Source organism: Hyla sarda, chromosome 12 (assembly GCF_029499605.1).
Source record: "Hyla sarda isolate aHylSar1 chromosome 12, aHylSar1.hap1, whole genome shotgun sequence".
NCBI classification, from domain to species: domain Eukaryota; kingdom Metazoa; phylum Chordata; class Amphibia; order Anura; family Hylidae; genus Hyla; species Hyla sarda.
This window is the reverse complement of record NC_079200.1, coordinates 350,665-377,500: the sequence shown is the minus strand read 5'-3', so window position 1 is coordinate 377,500 and position 26,836 is coordinate 350,665. Positions and strand designations below refer to the sequence as shown.

The 26,836-nt window shown below is 44.3% G+C and overlaps 1 protein-coding gene across 1 annotated transcript in view; it reads right to left on the bottom strand.

The window, feature by feature from the left end:
• LOC130296898 (regulatory-associated protein of mTOR-like) overlaps nucleotides 1-26,836 on the bottom strand; it is a 317,324-nt gene that overhangs the window by 78,379 nt on the left and 212,109 nt on the right. The window contains exon 5 of the mRNA XM_056548942.1: nucleotides 22,509-22,655. Coding sequence (XP_056404917.1) covers nucleotides 22,509-22,655 — 147 coding nt within the window. The remainder of the gene's footprint in view (nucleotides 1-22,508; nucleotides 22,656-26,836) is intronic.

Below are 26,836 nucleotides of genomic sequence, written 5' to 3'. Positions count from 1 at the left end.
TATATATAGAGGACATAGTGTTATATATATATAAACACTATGTCCTCTATATATATATATATAACACTATGTCCTCTATATATATATAACACTATGTCCTCTATATATATAAATATAACACTATGTCCTCTATATATATATATAACACTATGTCCTCTATATATATATAACACTATGTCCTCTATATATATATAACACTATGTCCTCTATATATATATAACACTATGTCCTCTATATATATAACACTATGTCCTCTATATATACAACACTATGTCCTCTATATATACAACACTATGTCCTCTATATATAACACTATGTCCTCTATATATATAACACTATGTCCTCTATATATATATATATAACACTATGTCCTCTATATATATATATATAACACTATGTCCTCTATATATATATAACACTATGTCCTCTATATATATAACACTATGTCCTCTATATATATATATATATAACACTATGTCCTCTATATATATATAACACTATGTCCTCTATATATATATAACACTATGTCCTCTATATATATAACACTATGTCCTCTATATATATATATAACACTATGTCCTCTATATATATATATAACACTATGTCCTCTATATATAACACTATGTCCTCTATATATATATAACACTATGTCCTCTATATATATATAACACTATGTCCTCTATATATATAACACTATGTCCTCTATATATATATATAACACTATGTCCTCTATATATATATATAACACTATGTCCTCTATATATAACACTATGTCCTCTATATATATATAACACTATGTCCTCTATATATATATAACACTATGTCCTCTATATATATAACACTATGTCCTCTATATATATATATAACACTATGTCCTCTATATATATAACACTATGTCCTCTATATATATATATAACACTATGTCCTCTATATATATATAACACTGTGTCCTCTATATATATATATATAACACTATGTCCTCTATATATATATATATAACACTATGTCCTCTATATCAGTGACGGACCCCAATAATAATAATAACAGGATCTGTTCTAGTGATGGGAAGGATAGCCCAGGGCAGAATCTGCAGAGGAATCTCAGACATAGATGTGAACAGAGTCCTAGGGAAAGCCACGCCAAACCTAAAGGGGGCATAAGGGGGATGGACAAACCCTATAGATGCCACATGGAGTAAACAGAGAGGGAGCCACGAGGAGGCTAAAAAGACATAGTGCCACAGGGAATATAGTATACCAGCCACAGGGAATATAGTATACCAGCCACAGGGAATATAGTATACCAGCCACAGGGAATATAGTATACCAGCCACAGGGAATATAGTATACCAGCCACAGGGAACATAGTATACCAGCCACAGGGAATATAGTATACCAGCCACAGGGAATATAGTATACCAGCCACAGGGAACATAGTATACCAGCCACAGGGAACATAGTATACCAGCCACAGGGAACATAGTATACCGGCCACAGGGAATATAGTATACCAGCCACAGGGAATATAGTATACCAGCCACAGGGAACATAGTATACCAGCCACAGGGAACATAGTATACCAGCCACAGGGAACATAGTATACCAGCCACAGGGAATATAGTATACCAGCCACAGGGAACATAGTATACCAGCCACAGGGAACATAGTATACCAGCCACAGGGAACATAGTATACCAGCCACAGGGAATATAGTATACCAGCCACAGGGAATATAGTATACCAGCCACAGGGAACATAGTATACCAGCCACAGGGAACATAGTATACCAGCCACAGGGAACATAGTATACCAGCCACAGGGAACATAGTATACCAGTCACAGGGAATATAGTATACCAGTCACAGGGAATATAGTATACCAGCCACAGGGAATATAGTATACCAGCCACAGGGAATATAGTATACCAGCCACAGGGAACATAGTATACCAGCCACAGGGAACATAGTATACCAGCCACAGGGAACATAGTATACCAGCCACAGGGAATATAGTATACCAGCCACAGGGAACATAGTATACCAGCCACAGGGAACATAGTATACCAGCCACAGGGAATATAGTATACCAGCCACAGGGAACATAGTATACTAGCCACAGGGAATATAGTATACCAGCCACAGGGAATATAGTATACCAGCCACAGGGAATATAGTATACCAGCCACAGGGAATATAGTATACCAGCCACAGGGAACATAGTATACCAGCCACAGGGAATATAGTATACCAGCCACAGGGAACATAGTATACCAGCCACAGGGAACATAGTATACCAGCCACAGGGAACATAGTATACCAGCCACAGGGAATATAGTATACCAGCCACAGGGAATATAGTATACCAGCCACAGGGAATATAGTATACCAGCCACAGGGAATATAGTATACCAGCCACAGGGAATATAGTATACCAGCCACAGGGAATATAGTATACCAGCCACAGGGAATATAGTATACCAGCCACAGGGAATATAGTATACCAGCCACAGGGAATATAGTATACCAGCCACAGGGAACATAGTATACCAGCCACAGGGAACATAGTATACCAGCCACAGGGAACATAGTATACCAGCCACAGGCAATATACTATACCAGCCACAGGGAATATAGTATACCAGCCACAGGGAACATAGTATACCAGCCACAGGGAATATAGTATACCAGTCACAGGGAACATAGTATACCAGCCACAGGGAATATAGTATACCAGCCACAGGGAATATAGTATACCAGCCACAGGGAATATAGTATACCAGCCACAGGGAATATAGTATACCAGCCACAGGGAACATAGTATACCAGCCACAGGGAATATAGTATACCAGCCACAGGGAACATAGTATACCAGCCACAGAGAATATAGCATACCAGCCACAGGGAATATAGTATACCAGCCACAGGGAATATAGTATACCAGCCCCAGGGAACATAGTATACCAGCCACAGGGAACATAGTATACCAGCCACAGCGAACATAGTATACCAGCCACAGGGAATATAGTATACCAGCCACAGGGAATATAGTATACCAGCCACAGGGAACATAGTATACCAGCCACAGGGAACATAGTATACCAGCCACAGGGAACATAGTATACCAGCCACAGGGAACATAGTATACCAGCCACAGGGAATATAGTATACCAGCCACAGGGAATATAGTATACCAGCCACAGGGAACATAGTATACCAGCCACAGGGAACATAGTATACCAGCCACAGGGAATATAGTATACCAGCCACAGGGAACATAGTATACCAGCCACAGGGAACATAGTATACCAGCCACAGGGAATATAGTATACCAGCCACAGGGAATATAGTATACCAGCCACAGGGAATATAGTATACCAGCCACAGGGAACATAGTATACCAGCCACAGGGAACATAGTATGCCAGCCACAGGGAACATAGTATACCAGCCACAGGGAACATAGTATACCAGCCACAGGGAACATAGTATACCAGCCACAGGGAACATAGTATACCAGCCACAGGGAACATAGTATACCAGCCACAGGGAATATAGTATACCAGCCACAGGGAACATAGTATACCAGCCACAGGGAACATAGTATACCAGCCACAGGGAACATAGTATACCAGCCACAGGGAACATAGTATACCAGCCACAGGGAACATAGTATACCAGCCACAGGGAATATAGTATACCAGCCACAGGGAACATAGTATACCAGTCACAGGGAATATAGTATACCAGCCACAGGGAACATAGTATACCAGCCACAGGGAACATAGTATACCAGTCACAGGGAATATAGTATACCAGCCACAGGGAATATAGTATACCAGCCACAGGGAATATAGTATACCAGCCACAGGGAACATAGTATACCAGCCACAGGGAACATAGTATACCAGCCACAGGGAACATAGTATACCAGCCACAGGGAACATAGTATACCAGCCACAGGGAATATAGTATACCAGCCACAGGGAATATAGTATACCAGCCACAGGGAATATAGTATACCAGCCACAGGGAATATAGTATACCAGTCACAGGGAATATAGTATACCAGCCACAGGGAATATAGTATACCAGCCACAGGGAACATAGTATACCAGTCACAGGGAATATAGTATACCAGCCACAGGGAATATAGTATGCCAGTCACAGGGAGAACAGTGTGGGAGCTTAAAGGAACCTGGCCTAGGGGCCACAAGGATCTTATTACTCGAGTCTCTTCATCTTCTCATCTAATAAAGATCTGAGCTCACACACCATCATGCCCACACCTCACGTACGCTCTGCGGGGGTTCCTGGACCCTCGTGTACACTCTGCGGGGGGGCCTGGACTCTCAAATATGCTCTGCAGGGGTTCCTGGAGCCTCATGTATGCTCTGCGAGGAAGCACAGACCCTCGCATATTCTCTGCGGGGGTGCGCGAACCCTCACGTATGCTCTTTTCGGGTGCACAGACCCTCACGTATGCCACAGGGAACATAGTATACCAGCCACAGAGAATATAGTATACCAGCCACAGGGAATATAGTATACCAGCCACAGGGAACATAGTATACCAGCCACAGGGAATATAGTATACCAGCCACAGGGAATATAGTATACCAGCCACAGGGAATATAGTATACCAGACACAGAGAATATAGTATACCAGCCACAGGGAATATAGTATACCAGCCACAGGGAACATAGTATACCAGCCACAGGGAACATAGTATACCAGCCACAGGGAATATAGTATACCAGCCACAGGGAATATAGTATACCAGCCACAGGGAACATAGTATACCAGCCACAGGGAACATAGTATACCAGCCACAGGGAATATAGTATACCAGCCACAGGGAACATAGTATACCAGCCACAGGGAACATAGTATACCAGCCACAGGGAACATAGTATACCAGCCACAGGGAACATAGTATACCAGCCACAGAGAATATAGTATACCAGCCACAGGGAATATAGTATACCAGCCACAGGGAACATAGTATACCAGCCACAGGGAATATAGTATACCAGCCACAGGGAACATAGTATACCAGCCACAGGGAACAGTGTGGGAGCTTAAAGGAACCTGGCCTAGGGGCCACAAGGATCTTATTACTCGAGTCTCTTCATCTTCTCATCTAATAAAGATCTGAGCTCACACACCATCATGCCCACACCTCACGTACGCTCTGCGGGGGTTCCTGGACCCTCGTGTACACTCTGCGGGGGGGCCTGGACTCTCAAATATGCTCTGCAGGGGTTCCTGGAGCCTCATGTATGCTCTGCGAGGAAGCACAGACCCTCGCATATTCTCTGCGGGGGTGCGCGAACCCTCACGTATGCTCTTTTCGGGTGCACAGACCCTCACGTATGCTCTGCGGGGGTGCACGGACCATCACGTACGCTCTGAGGGGGTAAGAAGCAGGAAGGTCTTTTGAGAATTTCCTACTATCTAGAGATAAGAAGATGTTGCCGATGACACAAACTAAGAAGACTACAGGGAAGCATAAACTACATGATAATAAGCGTGGATATGGCGGTGTAATGTCAGCATTTAGTTTGTAATCCGCCCCCTACAGATGACTGAATATATCCTGGTTAATGAGCAATCTTCTGCCAGTGATTCCCGTATACAGTGACGTACAGAGGAAAGCGAGTGAGGTGTGAACGCAGAGCGCTGTGACAGTCAAACTTATCATAATAGTGTGCGCCATCTCCAGTGGCTTCCCTGCACGTCAATGCACTTTAATGAGAGCGGTCATGGAGAGTGCACCGCGGGAGGATGGGGAAGACACTAAGGAGCTTCTACATAAACCAAGTACACCTTCACCGATTAAGGAAAGACCGGCACAGTCTACACCCCACCCATCATGGAGCCTAAGACTGTAAAATATTATAGACATCTTCATCGATAAAGACCTGCACACTCTACAACCCACCCATCATGGAGCCTAAGACTAAAATATTATAGACACCTTCATCGATAAAGACCTGCACAGTCTACACCCCACCCATCATGGAGCCTCAGACTGTAAAATATTATAGACACCTTCATCGATAAAGGAAAGACCGGCACAGTCTACACCCCACCCATCATGGAGCCTCAGACTGTAAAATATTATAGACACCTTCATCGATAAAGGAAAGACCTGCACAGTCTACACCCCACCCATCATGGAGCCTCAGACTGTAAATTATTATAGACACCTTCATCGATAAAGGAAAGACCTGCACAGTCTACACCCCACCCATCATGGAGCCTAAGACTAAAATATTATAGACACCTTCATCGATAAAGACCTGCACAGTCTACACCCCACCCATCATGGAGCCTAAGACTGTTAAATATTATAGACACCTTCATCGATAAAGGAAAGACCTGCACAGTCTACACCCCACCCATCATGGACCCTCAGACTGTAAAATATTATAGACACCTTCATCGATAAAGGAAAGACCTGTACAGTCTACATTCAGGGAAAATAAAGATGAAGACTGTTCCACCATATTCATTCCATTTCTGCAAGTCCATAAATGTTGGGTCGCCATCATCATGGAGGACAAGATATGGGGCTCCATGGTTTCAAGGGTGCGAGCCATACACAAACTCAATGATGGATCTCCTGGAAAGTTCTTCAGTGAGGTCCCAATCCACCATTACAAGTGACGAGGACTATGGTTTATTTAGGGAACATTAACCCCAGAACCTTCACATGCATCTCTGTAGCCTATTGCAAAAATATTGCCGCAAATATTATTGAGTACGACTCATTGGTCGCTGACCTCTCTCCAGTCTGTGGCCCCCAGCCATTCAACAACTAAAACTCTCAGCCATTGGCAGTCAGGACATGCTAGGAGTTGTAGTTTTGCAAACAAATGGAGAACCACAGGCTAAAAACCACTGCACTACAAGCAGCTGGAGAACCAGACTGGAGACCACTGCCCTACACCCAGCTGGAGACCACTGCCCTACACCCAGCTGGAGACCACTGCCCTACACCCAGCTGGAGACCACTGCCCTACACCCAGCTGGAGACCACTGCCCTACACCCAGCTGGAGACCACTGCCCTACACCCAGCTGGAGACCACTGCCCTACACCCAGCTGGAGACCACTGCCCTACAACCAGCTGGAGACCACTGCCCTACAACCAGCTGGAGACCACTGCCCTACAACCAGCTGGAGACCACTGCCCTACACCCAGCTGGAGACCACTGCCCTACAACCAGCTGGAGACCACTGCCCTACAACCAGCTGGAGACCACTACCCTACAACCAGCTGGAGACCACTGCCCTACAACCAGCTGGAGACCACTGCCCTACAACCAGCTGGAGACCACTGCCCTACAACCAGCTGGTGACCACTGCCCTACAACCAGCTGGTGACCACTGCCCTACAACCAGCTGGTGACCACTGCCCTACAACCAGCTGGTGACCACTGCCCTACAACCAGCTGGAGAGAACTGCCCTACAACCAGCTGGAGAGAACTGCCCTTCACCCAGCTGGAGAGAACTGTCCTACAACCAGCTGGTGACCACTGCCCCACAACCAGCTGGAGACCACTGCCCTACAACCAGCTGGAGACCACTGCCCTACAACCAGCTGGAGACCACTGCCCTACAACCAGCTGGTGACCACTGCCCTACACCCAGCTGGTGACCACTGCCCTACAACCAGCTGGAGACCACTGCCCTACAACCAGCTGGTGACCACTGTCCTACAACCAGCTGGTGACCACTGCCCTACACGCAGCTGGAGACCACTGCGCTACACCCAGCTGGAGACCACTGCCCTACACCCAGCTGGAGACCACTGCCCTACACCCAGCTGGAGACCACTGCCCTACACCCAGCTGGAGACCACTGCCCTACACCCAGCTGGAGACCACTGCCCTACACCCAGCTGGAGACCACTGCCCTACACCCAGCTGGAGACCACTGCCCTACACCCAGCTGGAGACCACTGCCCTACACCCAGCTGGAGACCACTGCCCTACACCCAGCTGGAGACCACTGCCCTACACCCAGCTGGAGACCACTGCCCTACACCCAGCTGGAGACCACTGCCCTACACCCAGCTGGAGACCACTGCCCTACACCCAGCTGGAGACCACTGCCCTACACCCAGCTGGAGAACAGGAATGCATCGGCGGTCTCCGTTTTCCCCCCGACCATAATATACTTCCTGAGATGTTTGTTTTGAGCGCGATCATCTGGATGCTTCGGTGCCAATTATAAGCGAGCGCCAAATGTAATTTAGGTCTTTGGAATCCGTCTCTGAGCAGCTGAGAAATAAATGAGGTGTCCTCTGAAGTCTCCAGCTCGTAATTAGAGCGCGCCGGCAGAACGTGCGCCACCCCATACATATTTATGGGACACAACAGGAGGAAGGGGATACAGAATAGTCATCCACAGAGGACGAATCCAAGGGGTAATGGAGTATTCTGCCCTAATTGGAGGAAAGAGAAATATGGCTGCTTCCAGACAGAAACAGCGCCACTCCTGTCCACAGGATACATGCGGTATTACAGCTCAGTCCCTTCACACTGATAAATTGGTGCGGTGCTGGTATCTAGAGACCGGGTAATCACAATATAATCAATTGTTTTAAGTGATACTCCAAAAGGAAAATCACCTGGTGCCAGAAAGTTACACAGATTTGTAGATTACTTCTTTGAAAAAATGTTAATCCTTCCAGTACTTATCAGCTGCTGTATGCTCCACGGGAAGTTGTGTAGTTCTTTCTGACCACAGTGCTCTCTGCTGACACCTCTGTCCATATCAGGAACTGTCCAGAGCAGGAACAAATCTTCATAGCAAATCTTTCCTGTCCTGGGCAGAGGTGTCAGCAGAGAGCACTGCGGTCAGACAGAAAGAACTGCACAACTTATTGTGGAACATACAGCAGCTGATAAGTACTGGAAAGAATTTTTAATACAAGTAATTTACAGATCTGTAAAACTTTCTGGCACCAGTTGATTTAAAAAAAATAAAAAATAAATAACATTTCCACCAGAGTACCCCTTTAAATCCCATTTTAGGTTAACCATTTTTTAAGAATTTTTGGGGATTTTCAAAAATGTTTTACAACATTACATCATAATATAATCCAAAAATCATTGTGTCTATACTTTGGTGACTAAGTCTAAAAATATCCTGATCCGTCCCTGTGTGAGATCACAGTGACATGTAACCCCAGTCAATAGATAAGATGGGATCAGACCATTCACAATATATGACACCAGTATATAGATAAGATGGGATCAGACCATTCACCATAGATGACACCAGTAAATAGATAAGATGGGATCAGACCATTCACCACAGATGACACCAGTATATAGATAAGATGGGATCAGATCATACACAATACATGACACCAGTATATAGATATGATGGGATCAGATCATACACAATACATGACACCAGTATATAGATAAGATGGGATCAGACCATTCACCATAGATGACACCAGTATATAGATAAGATGGGATCAGATCATACACAATACATGACACCAGTATATAGATAAGATGGGATCAGATCATACACAATACATGACACCAGTATATAGATAAGATGGGATCAGACCATTCACCATAGATGACACCAGTAAATAGATAAGATGGGATCAGACCATTCACCACAGATGACACCAGTATATAGATAAGATGGGATAAGATCATACACAATACATGACACCAGTATATAGATAAGATGGGATCAGATCATACACAATACATGACACCAGTATATAGATAAGATGGGATCAGATCATTCACCACAGATGACACCAGTATATAGATAAGATGGGATCAGATCATACACAATACATGACACCAGTATATAGATAAGATGGGATCAGATCATACACAATACATGACACCAGTATATAGATAAGATGGGATCAGATCATACACAATACATGACACCAGTATATAGATAAGATGGGATCAGACCATTCACCATAGATGACACCAGTATATAGATAAGATGGGATCAGATCATACACAATACATGACACCAGTATATAGATAAGATGGGATCAGATCATACACAATACATGACACCAGTATATAGATAAGATGGGATCAGACCATTCACCATAGATGACACCAGTAAATAGATAAGATGGGATCAGACCATTCACCACAGATGACACCAGTATATAGATAAGATGGGATCAGATCATACACAATACATGACACCAGTATATAGATAAGATGGGATCAGATCATACACAATACATGACACCAGTATATAGATAAGATGGGATCAGACCATTCACCATAGATGACACCAGTATATAGATAAGATGGGATCAGATCATACACAATACATGACACCAGAATATAGATAAGATGGGATCAGATCATACACAATACATGACACCAGTATATAGATAAGATGGGATCAGACCATTCACCATAGATGACACCAGTATATAGATAAGATGGGATCAGACCATTCACCATAGAGGACACCAGTATATAGATAAGATGGGATCAGATCATACACAATACATGACACCAGTATATAGATAAGATGGGATCAGACCATTCACCATAGATGACACCAGTATATAGATAAGATGGGATCATATCATTCACCTTAGATGACACCAGTATATAGATAAGATGGGATCAGACCATTCACCATAGATGACAGCAGTATATAGATAAGATGGGATCAGATCATTCACCATAGATGACACCAGTATATAGATAAGATGGGATCAGATTATACACAATAGATGAAACCAGTATATAGATAAGATGGGATCAGACCATACACAATAGATGACACCAGTATATAGATAAGATGGGATCAGACCATACACAATAGAGGACACAATATATAGATAAGATGGGATCAGACCATTCACAATATATGACACCAGTATATAGATATATAGATAAGATGGGATCAGATCATACACAATAGAGGACACAATATATAGATAAGATGGGATCAGATTGTACACAATAGATGACACAGTATATAGATAAGATGGGATCAGATCATTCACCATAGATGACACCAGTATATAGATAAGATGGGATCAGACCAGTCACAATATATGACACCAGTATATAGATAAGATGGGATCAGACCATTCACCTTAGATGACACCAGAATATAGATAAGATGGGATCAGTCCATACACAATAGATGACACCAGTATATAGATAAGATGGGATCATACCATTCACAATAGATGACACCAGTATATAGATAAGATGGGATCAGACCATACAAAATAGACAACACCAGTATATAGATAAGATGGGATCAGACCATTCACCATAGATGACACCAGTATATAGATAAGATGGGATCAGACCATACACAATAGATGACACCAGTGTATAGATAAGATGGGATCAGACCATTCACCATAGATGACACCAGTATATAGATAAGATGGGATCAGACCATTCACAATAGATGACACCAGTATATAGATAAGATGGGATCAGACCATACAAAATAGACAACACCAGTATATAGATAAGATGGGATCAGACCATTCACAATATATGACACCAGTATATAGATATATAGATAAGATGGGATCAGACCATTCACCATAGATGACACCAGTATATAGATAAGATGGGATCAGACCATACACAATAGATGACACCAGTGTATAGATAAGATGGGATCAGACCATTCACCATAGATGACACCAGTATATAGATAAGATGGGATCAGACCATTCACAATAGAGGACACCAGTATATAGATAAGATGGGATCAGACCATTCACCATAGATGACACCAGTATATAGATAAGATGGGATCAGACCATTCACCATAGATGACACCAGTATATAGATAAGATGGGATCAGACCATTCACCATAGAGGACACCAGTATATAGATAAGATGGGATCAGACCATACACAATAGATGACACCAGTATATAGATAAGATGGGATCAGACCATTCACCATAGATGACACCAGTATATAGATAAGATGGGATCAGACCATTCACCATAGAGGACACCAGTATATAGATAAGATGGGATCAGACCATTCACAATAGATGACACCAGTATATAGATAAGATGGGATCAGACCATTCACCATAGATGACACCAGTATATAGATAAGATGGGATCAGATCATACACAATAGATGACACCAGTATATAGATAAGATGGGATCAGATCATACACAATAGATGACACCAGTGTATAGATAAGATGGGATCAGACCATTCACCATAGATGACACCAGTATATAGATAAGATGGGATCAGATCATACACAATAGATGACACCAGTATATAGATAAGATGGGATCAGATCATACACAATAGATGACACCAGTGTATAGATAAGATGTGATCAGACCATTCACCATAGATGACACCAGTATATAGATAAGATGGGATCAGACCATTCACAATAGATGACACCAGTATATAGATAAGATGGGATCAGACCATACAAAATAGACAACACCAGTATATAGATAAGATGGGATCAGACCATTCACAATATATGACACCAGTATATAGATATATAGATAAGATGGGATCAGACCATTCACCATAGATGACACCAGTATATAGATAAGATGGGATCAGACCATTCACAATAGAGGACACCAGTATATAGATAAGATGGGATCAGAACATTCACCATAGATGACACCAGTATATAGATAAGATGGGATCAGATCATACACAATACATGACACCAGTATATAGATAAGATGGGATCAGACCATTCACCATAGATGACACCAGTATATAGATAAGATGGGATCAGACCATTCACCATAGAGGACACCAGTATATAGATAAGATGGGATCAGACCATTCACAATAGATGACACCAGTATATAGATAAGATGGGATCAGACCATTCACCATAGATGACACCAGTATATAGATAAGATGGGATCAGATCATTCACCATTCACAATGTAATGATGGGGGGCACCATCTGTGTATATATGATGTAATGATGGGGGCGTCATCTGTGTATATATGATGTAATGATGGGGGGAGTCATCTGTGTATATATGATATAATGATGGGGGGGGGGGGGCACCATCTGTGTATATATGATGTAATGATGGGGGGGGCACCATCTGTGTATATATGATGTAATGATGGGGGGGGGCACCATCTGTGTATATATGATGTAATGATGGGGGGCACCATCTGTGTATATATGATGTAATGATGGGGGGGGCACCATCTGTGTATATATGATGTAATGATGGGGGGAGTCATCTGTGTATATATGATGTAATGATGGGGGGGGGGGGGCACCATCTGTGTACATATGATGTAATGATGGGGGGAGTCATCTGTGTATATATGATGTAATGATGGGGGGCCCCATCTGTGTATATATGATGTAATGATGGGGGGCACCATCTGTGTATATATGATGTAATGATGGGGGGCACCATCTGTGTATATATGATGTAATGATGGGGGGGAGTCATCTGTGTATATATGATGTAATGATGGGGGGAGTCATCTGTGTATATATGATGTAATGATGGGGGGCACCATCTGTGTATATATGATGTAATGATGGGGGGCACCATCTGTGTATATATGATGTAATGATGGGGGGAGTCATCTGTGTATATATGATGTAATGATGGGGGGCACCATCTGTGTATATATGATGATATGTTGGGGGGCACCGTGTATATATGATATAATGATGGGGGGAGTCATCTGTGTATATATGATGTAATGATGGGGGGGGCGTCATCTGTGTATATATGATGTAATGATGGGGGGGCTGTGTACATATGATGTAATGATGGGGGGAGTCATCTGTGTATATATGATGTAATGATGGGGGGCACCATCTGTGTATATATGATGTAATGATGGGGGGGGGGCTGTGTACATATGATGTAATGATGGGGGGGGCACCATCTGTGTATATATGATGTAATGATGGGGGGGGCACCATCTGTGTATATATGATGTAATGATAGGGGGGGGACGCTGTGTACATATGATGTAATGATGGGGGGGGCACCATCTGTGTATATATGATATAATGATGGGGGGGGGGGGCACCATCTGTGTATATATGATGTAAGGATAGGGGGGGGGGGCGCTGTGTACATATGATGTAATGATGGGGGGCACCATCTGTGTATATATGATGTAATGATGGGGGCACCATCTGTGTATATATGATGCAATGATGGGGGAACCATCTGTGTATATATGATGTAATGATGGGGGGGGGCGCTGTGTACATATGATGTAATGATGGGGGGAACCATCTGTGTATATATGATGTAATGATGGGGGGCACCGTGTATATATGATGTAATGATGGGGGGGGGGGCGCTGTGTACATATGATGTAATGATGGGGGGGGCACCATCTGTGTACATATGATGTAATGATGGGGGCACCATCTGTGTATATATGATGTAATGATGGGGGGCGTCATCTGTGTATATATGATGTAATGATGGGGGGGAGTCATCTGTGTATATATGATGTAATGATGGGGGGCCCCATCTGTGTATATATGATGTAATGATGGGGGGCACCATCTGTGTATATATGATGTAATGATGGGGGGAGTCATCTGTGTATATATGATGTAATGATGGGGGGCACCATCTGTGTATATATGATGTAATGATGGGGGGAGTCATCTGTGTATATATGATGTAATGATGGGGGGGCACCATCTGTGTATATATGATGTAATGATGGGGGGCGTCATCTGTGTATATATGATGTAATGATGGGGGAACCATCTGTGTATATATGATGTAATGATGGGGGGCGTCATCTGTGTATATATGATGTAATGATGGGGGAACCATCTGTGTACATATGATGTAATGATGGGGGGGGCTGTGTACATATGATGTAATGATGGGGGGCACCATCTGTGTATATATGATGTAATGATGGGGGGAGTCATCTGTGTATATATGATGTAATGATGGGGGGCACCATCTGTGTATATATGATGTAATGATGGGGGAACCATCTGTGTATATATGATATAATGATGGGGGGCGTCATCTGTGTATATATGATGTAATGATGGGGGGGGCACCATCTGTGTATATATGATGTAATGATGGGGGGGGCTGTGTACATATCATGTAATGATGGGGGGCACCATCTGTGTATATATGATGTAATGATGGGGGGAGTCATCTGTGTATATATGATGTAATGATGGGGGGCACCATCTGTGTATATATGATGTAATGATGGGGGGCACCATCTGTGTATATATGATGTAATGATGGGGGCACCATCTGTGTATATATGATGTAATGATGGGGGGCACCATCTGTGTATATATGATGTAATGATGGGGGAACCATCTGTGTATATATGATGTAATGATGGGGGGAGTCATCTGTGTATATATGATGTAATGATGGGGGGAGTCATCTGTGTATATATGATATAATGATGGGGGGCACCATCTGTGTATATATGATGTAATGATGGGGGGAGTCATCTGTGTATATATGATGTAATGATGGGGGGAGTCATCTGTGTATATATGATGTAATGATGGGGGGAGTCATCTGTGTATATATGATGTAATGATGGGGGGAGTCATCTGTGTATATATGATATAATGATGGGGGGGAGTCATCTGTGTATATATGATGTAATGATGGGGGGAGTCATCTGTGTATATATGATATAATGATGGGGGGAGTCATCTGTGTATATATGATGTAATGATGGGGGGCACCATCTGTGTATATATGATGTAATGATGGGGGGGCACCATCTGTGTATAAATGATGTAATGATGGGGGGAGTCATCTGTGTATATATGATGTAATGATGGGGGGAGTCATCTGTGTATATATGATGTAATGATGGGGGGGCACCATCTGTGTATAAATGATGTAATGATGGGGGGAGTCATCTGTGTATATATGATATCATGATGGGGGGCACCGTGTATATATGATGTAATGATGGGGGGGGGGCACCATCTGTGTATATATGATGTAATGATGGGGGGGGGCACCATCTGTGTATATATGATGTAATGATGGGGGGGGGGCACCATCTGTGTATATATGATGTAATGATGGGGGGCACCATCTGTGTATATATATCTGATGTAATGATGGGGGGAGTCATCTGTGTATATCTGATATAATGATGGGGGGCATCATCTGTGTATATATGATGTAATGATGGGGGGGTACCATCTGTGTATATATGATGTAAGGATGGGGGGAGTCATCTGTGTATATATGATGTAATGATGGGGGGAGTCATCTGTGTATATATGATGTAATGATGGGGGGGCACCATCTGTGTATATATGATGTAATGATGGGGGGCACCGTGTATATATGATGTAATGATGGGGGGTGCACCATCTGTGTACATATGATGTAATGATGGGGGGCCCCATCTGTGTATATATTATATAATGATGGGGGGGGCACCATCTGTGTATATATGATGTAATGATGGGGGAGTCATCTGTGTATATATGATGTAATGATGGGGGGGCACCATCTGTGTATATATGATGTAATGGTGGGGGGCACCGTGTATATATGATGTAATGATGGGGGGGGCACCATCTGTGTATATATGATGTAATGATGGGGGGCGTCATCTGTGTATATATGATGTAATGATGGGGGGCGTCATCTGTGTATATATGATATAATGATGGGGGGCGTCATCTGTGTATATATGATATAATGATGGGGGGCACCATCTGTGTATATATGATGTAATGATGGGGGGAGTCATCTGTGTACATATGATGTAATGATGGGGGGCACCATCTGTGTATATATGATGTAATGATGGGGGGAGTCATCTGTGTATATATGATGTAATGATGGGGGGCGTCATCTGTGTATATATATGATATAATGATGGGGGTCGTCATCTGTGTATATATGATGTAATGATGGGGAGCACCATCTGTGTATATATGATGTAATGATGGGGGGAGTCATCTGTGTATATATATGATATAATGATGGGGGTCGTCATCTGTGTATATATGATGTAATGATGGGGAGCACCATCTGTGTATATATGATGTAATGATGGGGGGGGCGCTGTGTACATATGATGTAATGATGGGGGGAGTCATCTGTGTATATATATGATATAAATATAGGGGGAGTCATCTGTGTATATATGATGTAATGATGGGGGGGGGGCGCTGTGTACATATGATGTAATGATGGGGGGCACCATCTGTGTATATATGATGTAATGATGGGGGGGGGCGCTGTGTACATATGATATAATGATGGGGGGCGTCATCTGTGTATATATGATGTAATGATGGGGAGCACCATCTGTGTATATATGATGTAATGATGGGGGGCGTCATCTGTGTATATATGATATAATGATGGGGAGGGCACCATCTGTGTATATATGATGTAATGATGGGGGGCACCATCTGTGTATATATGATGTAATGATGGGGGGCACCATCTGTGTATATATGATATAATGATGGGGAGGGCACCATCTGTGTATATATGATGTAATGATGGGGGGGGGCGCTGTGTACATATGATGTAATGATGGGGGGAGTCATCTGTGTATATATATGATATAAATATAGGGGGAGTCATCTGTGTATATATGATGTAATGATGGGGGGGGGGCGCTGTGTACATATGATGTAATGATGGGGGGCACCATCTGTGTATATATGATGTAATGATGGGGGGCACCATCTGTGTATATATGATGTAATGATGGGGGGAGTCATCTGTGTATATATGATGTAATGATGGGGGGGCGTCATCTGTGTATATATGATGTAATGATGGGGGGCACCATCTGTGTATATATGATGATATGTTGGGGGGCACCGTGTATATATGATATAATGATGGGGGGAGTCATCTGTGTATATATGATATAATGATGGGGGGAGTCATCTGTGTATATATGATGTAATGATGGGGGGAGTCATCTGTGTATATATGATGTAATGATGGGGGGCACCATCTGTGTATATATGATATAATGATGGGGGGCGTCATCTGTGTATATATGATGTAATGATGGGGGGAGTCATCTGTGTATATATGATATAATGATGGGGGGCACCGTGTATATATGATGTAATGATGGGGGGAGTCATCTGTGTATATATGATGTAATGATGGGGGGCGTCATCTGTGTATATATGATGTAATGATGGGGGGCATCATCTGTGTATATATGATATAATGATGGGGGGCGTCATCTGTGTATATATGATGTAATGATGGGGGGGAGTCATCTGTGTATATATGATGTAATGATGGGGGGAGTCATCTGTGTATATATGATATAATGATGGGGGGGAGTCATCTGTGTACATATGATATAATGATGGGGGGCGTCATCTGTGTATATATGATGTAATGATGGGGGGAGTCATCTGTGTACATATGATATAATGATGGGGGCGTCATCTGTGTATATATGATGTAATGATGGGGGGCACCATCTGTGTATATATGATGTAATGATGGGGGGCACCATATGTGTATATATGATGTAATGATGGGGGGCACCATCTGTGTATATATGATGTAATGATGGGGGGGGCACCATCTGTGTATATATGATGTAATGATGGGGGGGGGCACCATCTGTGTATATATGATGTAATGATGGGGGGGGGCACCATCTGTGTATATATGATGTAATGATGGGGGGGGGGCACCATCTGTGTATATATGATATAATGATGGGGAGGGGGGCACCATCTGTGTATATATGATGTAATGATGGGGGGCACCATCTGTGTATATATGATGTAATGATGGGGGGCACCATCTGTGTACATATGATGTAATGATGGGGGGGAGTCATCTGTGTATATATGATGTAATGATGGGGGGCCCCATCTGTGTATATATGATGTAATGATGAGGGGAGTCATCTGTGTATATATGATGTAATGATGGGGGGGAGTCATCTGTGTTCATATGATGTAATGATGGGGGAACCATCTGTGTATATATGATGTAATGATGGGGGGAGTCATCTGTGTACATATGATGTAATGATGGGGGGCCCCATCTGTGTACATATGATGTAATGATGGGGGGGAGTCATCTGTGTATATATGATGTAATGATGAGGGGAGTCATCTGTGTATATATGATGTAATGATGGGGGGGAGTCATCTGTGTTCATATGATGTAATGATGGGGGAACCATCTGTGTATATATGATGTAATGATGGGGGAACCATCTGTGTATATATGATGTAATGATGGGGGGAGTCATCTGTGTATATATGATATAATGATGGGGGAACCATCTGTGTATATATGATGTAATGATGGGGGGAGTCATCTGTGTATATATGATGTAATGATGAGGGGAGTCATCTGTGTATATATGATGTAATGATGGGGGGGAGTCATCTGTGTTCATATGATGTAATGATGGGGGAACCATCTGTGTATATATGATGTAATGATGGGGGGAGTCATCTGTGTACATATGATGTAATGATGGGGGGCCCCATCTGTGTACATATGATGTAATGATGGGGGGGAGTCATCTGTGTATATATGATGTAATGATGAGGGGAGTCATCTGTGTATATATGATGTAATGATGGGGGGGGAGTCATCTGTGTTCATATGATGTAATGATGGGGGAACCATCTGTGTATATATGATGTAATGATGGGGGGAGTCATCTGTGTATATATGATATAATGATGGGGGAACCATCTGTGTATATATGATGTAATGATGGGGGGAGTCATCTGTGTACATATGATGTAATGATGGGGGGGGAGTCATCTGTGTATATATGATATAATGATGGGGGGCCCCATCTGTGTATATATGATGTAATGATGGGGGGAGTCATCTGTGTACATATGATATAATGATGGGGGGCCCATCTGTGTATATATGATGTAATGATGGGGGGAGTCATCTGTGTATATATGATGTAATGATGGGGGAGTCATCTGTGTATATATGATGTAATGATGGGGGGCACCATATGTGTATATATGATGTAATGATGGGGGGCACCATCTGTGTATATATGATATAATGATGGGGGGGCACCATCTGTGTATATATGATATAATGATGGGGGGGGGGCACCATCTGTGTATATATGATGTAATGATGGGGGGGGGCACCATCTGTGTATATATGATATAATGATGGGGAGGGGGGCACCATCTGTGTATATATGATGTAATGATGGGGGGGGGGCGCTGTGTACATATGATGTAATGATGGGGGGCACCATCTGTGTATATATGATGTAATGATGGGGGGCGTCATCTGTGTATATATGATGTAATGATGGGGGGCACCATCTGTGTACATATGATGTAATGATGGGGGGAGTCATCTGTGTATATATGATGTAATGATGGGGGGGCACCATCTGTGTATATATGATGTAATGATGGGGAGGCACCATCTGTGTATATATGATGTAATGATGGGGGGCCCCATCTGTGTATATATGATGTAATGATGGGGGGAGTCATCTGTGTATATATGATGTAATGATGGGGGCACCATCTGTGTATAAATGATGTAATGATGGGGGCACCATCTGTGTATATATGATGTAATGATGGGGGGTGGACCATCTGTGTATATATGATGTAATGATGGGGGGCACCATCTGTGTATATATGATATAATGATGGGGGGAGTCATCTGTGTATATATGATGTAATGATGGGGGGCACCATCTGTGTATATATGATGTAATGATGGGGGGCACCATCTGTGTATATATGATATAATGATGGGGGGAGTCATCTGTGTATATATGATGTAATGATGGGGGGCGCTGTGTATATATGATGTAATGATGGGGGGGGCACCATCTGTGTATATATTATATAATGATGGGGGGGGGGCACCATCTGTGTATATATGATGTAATGATGGGGGGGCATCATCTGTGTATATATGATGTAATGATGGGGGGCACCATCTGTGTATATATGATGTAATGATGGGGGGAGTCATCTGTGTATATATGATGTAATGATGGGGGGAGTCATCTGTGTATATATGATGTAATGATGGGGGGCGCTGTGTACATATGATGTAATGATGGGGGGGGCACCATCTGTGTATATATTATATAATGATGGGGGGGGCACCATCTGTGTATATATGATGTAATGATGGGGGGCGTCATCTGTGTATATATGAGGTAATGATGGGGGGGGCACCATCTGTGTATATATTATATAATGATGGGGGGGGCACCATCTGTGTATATATGATGTAATGATGGGGGGCGTCATCTGTGTATATATGAGGTAATGATGGGGGGGCACCATCTGTGTATATATGATGTAATGATGGGGGGGGCACCATCTGTGTATATATTATATAATGATGGGGGGGGCACCATCTGTGTATATATGATGTAATGATGGGGGGGGGACCATCTGTGTATATATGATGTAATGATGGGGGGAGTCATCTGTGTACATATGATGTAATGATGGGGGGGGCACCATCTGTGTATATATTATATAATGATGGGGGGGCACCATCTGTGTATATATGATGTAATGATGGGGGGGGCACCATCTGTGTATATATGATGTAATGATGGGGGGCGCTGTGTACATATGATGTAATGATGGGGGGGCACCATCTGTGTATATATTATATAATGATGGGGGGGCACCATCTGTGTATATATTATATAATGATGGGGGGCACCGTGTATATATGATGTAATGATGGGGGGGGGGGCACCATCTGTGTATATATGATGTAATGATGGGGGGGTACCATCTGTGTATATATGATGTAATGATGGGGGGAGTCATCTGTGTATATATGATGTAATGATGGGGGGGGCACCATCTGTGTATATATGATGTAATGATGGGGGGCGCTGTGTACATATGATGTAATGATGGGGGGGGCACCATCTGTGTATATATGAGGTAATGATGGGGGGCGCTGTGTACATATGATGTAATGATGGGGGGGGCACCATCTGTGTATATATTATATAATGATGAGGGGGGCACCATCTGTGTATATATGATGTAATGATGGGGGGGGCACCATCTGTGTATATATGATGTAATGATGGGGGGGCTGTGTACATATGAGGTAATGATGGGGGGCGCTGTGTACATATGATGTAATGATGGGGGGGGCACCATCTGTGTATATATTATATAATGATGAGGGGGGCACCATCTGTGTATATATGATGTAATGATGGGGGGGGGGCACCATCTGTGTATATATGATGTAATGATGGGGGGGGCACCATCTGTGTATATATGATGTAATGATGGGGGGGGCACCATCTGTGTATATATGATGTAATGATGGGGGGCGCTGTGTACATATGATGTAATGATGGGGGGGGCACCATCTGTGTATATATGATGTAATGATGGGGGGCACCATCTGTGTATATATGATGTAATGATGGGGGGCGCTGTGTACATATGATGTAATGATGGGGGGCACCACACCCCGGCTGTCCTTACCTCCAGCTCCTGTTCCCTCTGCAGAGCAAACTGCTTGAAGGACTTGACGATGAGTCCGGCGTTGGAGCAGTCGTACACGAATATGGAGGGGCTCCCCATCCACGTCTGCAGGTCATATATGGAGAGCGGGATGTACTGGGTGTAATTCTGGAAAAGACAAAAGAAGAGGATTAGGAAGGGACGTGGCCACTGATGTGAGGATACAAGCAGGGTATACGGATATAAGGCGCCTGGCCACGTGTCTGGTGTATACAGGGTATAAGGGGCCTGACCACGTGTCTGGTGTATACAGGGTATACGGATATAAGGGGCCTGACCACGTTTCTGGTGTATACAGGGTATACGGATATAAGGGGCCTGACCACGTGTCTGGTGTATACAGGGTATAAGGGGCCTGACCACGTGTCTGGTGTATACAGGGTATACGGATATAAGGGGCCTGACCACGTGTCTGGTGTACACAGGGTATACGGATATAAGGGGCCTGACCACGTGTCTGGTGTATACAGGGTATAAGGGGCCTGACCACGTGTCTGTTGTATACAGGGTATACGGATATAAGGGGCCTGACCACGTGTCTGGTGTATACAGGGTATACGGATATAAGGGGCCTGACCACGTGTCTGGTGTATACAGGGTATACGGATATAAGGGGCCTGACCACGTGTCTGGTGTATACAGGGTATAAGGGGCCTGACCACGTGTCTGGTGTATACAGGGTATACGGATATAAGGGGCCTGACCACGTGTCTGGTGTATACAGGGTATAAGGGGCCTGACCACGTGTCTGGTGTATACAGGGTATAAGGGGCCTGACCACGTGTCTGGTGTATACAGAGTATACGGATATAAGGGGCCTGACGACGTGTCTGGTGTATACAGGGTATACGGATATAAGGGGCCTGACCACGTGTCTGGTTTATACAGGGTATACGGATATAAGGGGCCTGACCACGTGTCTGGTGTATACAGGGTATAAGGGGCCTGACCACGTGTCTGGTGTATACAGGGTATACGGATATAAGGGGCCTGACCACGTGTCTGGTGTATACAGGGTATAAGGGGCCTGACCACGTGTCTGGTGTATACAGGGTATACCGATATAAGGGGCCTGACCACGTGTCTGGTGTATACAGGGTATACGGATATAAGGGGCCTGACCACGTGTCTGGTGTACACAGGGTATACGGATATAAGGGGCATGACCACGTGTCTGGTGTATACAGGGTATACGGATATAAGGGGCCTGACCACGTGTCTGGTGTATACAGGGTATAAGGGGCCTGACCACGTGTCTGGTGTATATAGGGTATACGGATATAAGGGGCCTGACCACGTGTCTGGTGTATACAGGGTATAAGGGGCCTGACGACGTGTCTGGTGTATACAGGGTATACGGGTATAAGGGGCCTGACCACGTGTCTGGTGTATACAGGGTATACGGATATAAGGGGCCTGACCACGTGTCTGGTGTATACAGGGTATACGGATATAAGGGGCCTGACCACGTGTCTGGTGTATACAGGGTATAAGGGGCCTGACCACGTGTCTGGTGTATACGGATATAAGGGGCCTGACCACGTGTCTGGTGTATACAGGGTATAAGGGGCCTGTCCACGTGTCTGGTGTATACGGATATAAGGAGCCTGACCATGTGTCTGGTGTATACAGGGTATACGGATATAAGGGGCCTGACCACGTGTCTGGTGTATACAGGGTATACGGATATAAGGAGCCTGACCACGTGTCTGGTGTATACAGGGTATACGGATATAAGGGGCCTGACCACATGTCTGGTCTATACAGGGTATACGGATATAAGGAGCCTGACCACGTTTCTGGTGTATACAGGGTATAAGGGGCCTGACCATGTGTCTGGTGTATACGGATATAAGGGGCCTGACCACGTGTCTGGTGTATACGGGTATAAGGGACCTGACCACGTGTCTGGTGTATACACGGTATACAGATATAAGGGGCCTGACCACGTGTCTGGTGTATACAGGGTATAAGGATATAAGGGGCCTGACCACGTGTCTGGTGTAAACAGGGTATACGGATATAAGGGACCTGACCACGTGTCTGGTGTATACAGGGTATACGGATATAAGGGGCCTGACCACGTGTCTGGTGTATACAGGGTATACGGATATAAGGGGCCTGACCACGTGTCTGGTGTATACAGGGTATACGGATATAAGGGGGCCTGACTACGTGTCTGGTGTATACAGGGTATACGGATATAAGGTGCCTGACCACGTGTCTGGTGTATACAGGGTATACGGATATAAAGGGCCTGACCACGTGTCTGGTGTATACAGGGTATAAGGGACCTGACCACGTATCTGGTGTATACAGGGTATAAGGGGCCTGACCACGTGTCTGGTTTATACAGGGTATAAGGGACCTGACCACGTGTCTGGTGTATACAGGGTATAAGGGGCCTGACCACGTGTCTGGTGTATACAGGGTATACAGATATAAGGGACCTGACCATGTGTCTGGTGTATACAGGGTATAAGGAGCCTGACCACGTGTCTGGTGTATACGGATATAAGGGGCCTGACCACGTGTCTGGTGTATACAGGGTATAAGGGGCCCGACCACGTGCCTGGTGTATACAGGGTATAAGGGGCCTGACCACGTGTCAGATGTATACAGGGTATAAGGGGCCCGACCACGTGTCTGGTGTATACGGATATAAGGGGCTTGACCACGTGTCTGGTGTATACAGGGTATAAGGGGCCTGACCACGTGTCTGGTGTATACGGACATAAGGGGCTTGACCACGTATCTGGTGTATACAGGGTATAAGGGGCCTGACCACGTGTCTGGTGTATACGGATATAAGGGGCCTGACCACGTGTCTGGTGTATACAGGGTATATGGATATAAGGGGCCTGACCACGTGTCTGGTGTATACAGGGTATACGGATATAAGGGGCCTGACCACGTGTCTGGTGTATACGGATATAAGGGGCCTGACCATGTGTCTGGTGTATACGGATATAAGGGGCCTGACCACGTGTCTGGTGTATACAGGGTATTCGGATATAAGGGGCCTGACCACGTGTCTGGTGTATACGGATATAAGGGGCCTGACCACATGTCTGGTGTATACAGGGTATAAGGGGCCTGACCACGTGTCTGGTGTATACGGATATAAGGGGCTTGACCACGTGTCTGGTGTATACAGGGTATAAGGGGCCTGACCACGTGTCTGGTGTATACGGATATAAGGGGCTTGACCACGTGTCTGGTGTATACAGGGTATAAGGGGCCTGACCACGTGTCTGGTGTATACAGGGTATATGGATATAAGGGGCCTGACCACGTGTCTGGTGTATACAGGGTATACGGATATAAGGGGCCTGACCACGTGTCTGGTGTATACGGATATAAGGGGCCTGACCACGTGTCTGGTGTATACAGGTTATACCCCTATAAGCCCCCCTCTCTGGCCTCGGCATTAACCATCTAGTGGGTATAACTTTGCCGACCCAAGGAGCCTCCTTCTGCTGAGATACATCGGTCTATGGGATGGAACGGTCCGTCTCCTTTTCGGAGTCCCCTCCCCCCGTCACCCTCCATTACGTTTCCTCTCCTGGTAGTTTTTAGGTGTCATGGTGACAGCCTATGTGGTTAATGCCGGCACCTTGACCTGCCCCTCAGACCGCCCCTCTCTTACGATAACTCCATAGACCTATATATTTTCCTTATCGGTTCTATGGCGACCGCCTCGTCTTTGTTCCACATGACTGACATTATCTTCTGAGTGTTCCATATTTGTCCCCTGGCAGGGGGCGCCACTGAGGTCGAGCCGTCCATACCACAGTCTGCACCTATTCTACATCATTACTTCAAGGCTTCACAACCAGTGTGCACTCACTGGAGGGAGGATGCTGAGTACACGCTCAATACCAGGGTCCTGCGGCCACATTACTTAGATGTCATAACGCACCAATACACGACTGCAGACGGTGCGGCTCCGACAAATGGCAGTCAATACAATCCGTGACAGGTGAGCGCCATGTGAGGAGGTTATAGAAGGGTCAGCGGTCAACACCAAGTGATGGCCAATAAATCTGCTGCCGTCTGGATGCCAAGTCTTGTCATTGTAACGAGTCGCCAGCTGTGTGTGTCACTATCGAGAGGTCCAGATGGCAGATACCTACATCCAATAGACCCCAAAACATAAAAAGGTTTATATTCCTGCCTATTAAACCTTCAGAGCAGTGACAATGTGATGATAGAGCAGTCTCTGCTGTTATTGGGCCCCTGAGAGCCCCCCATGGTGCACAGATATTTCTTATTCTCTAGATTCTTTT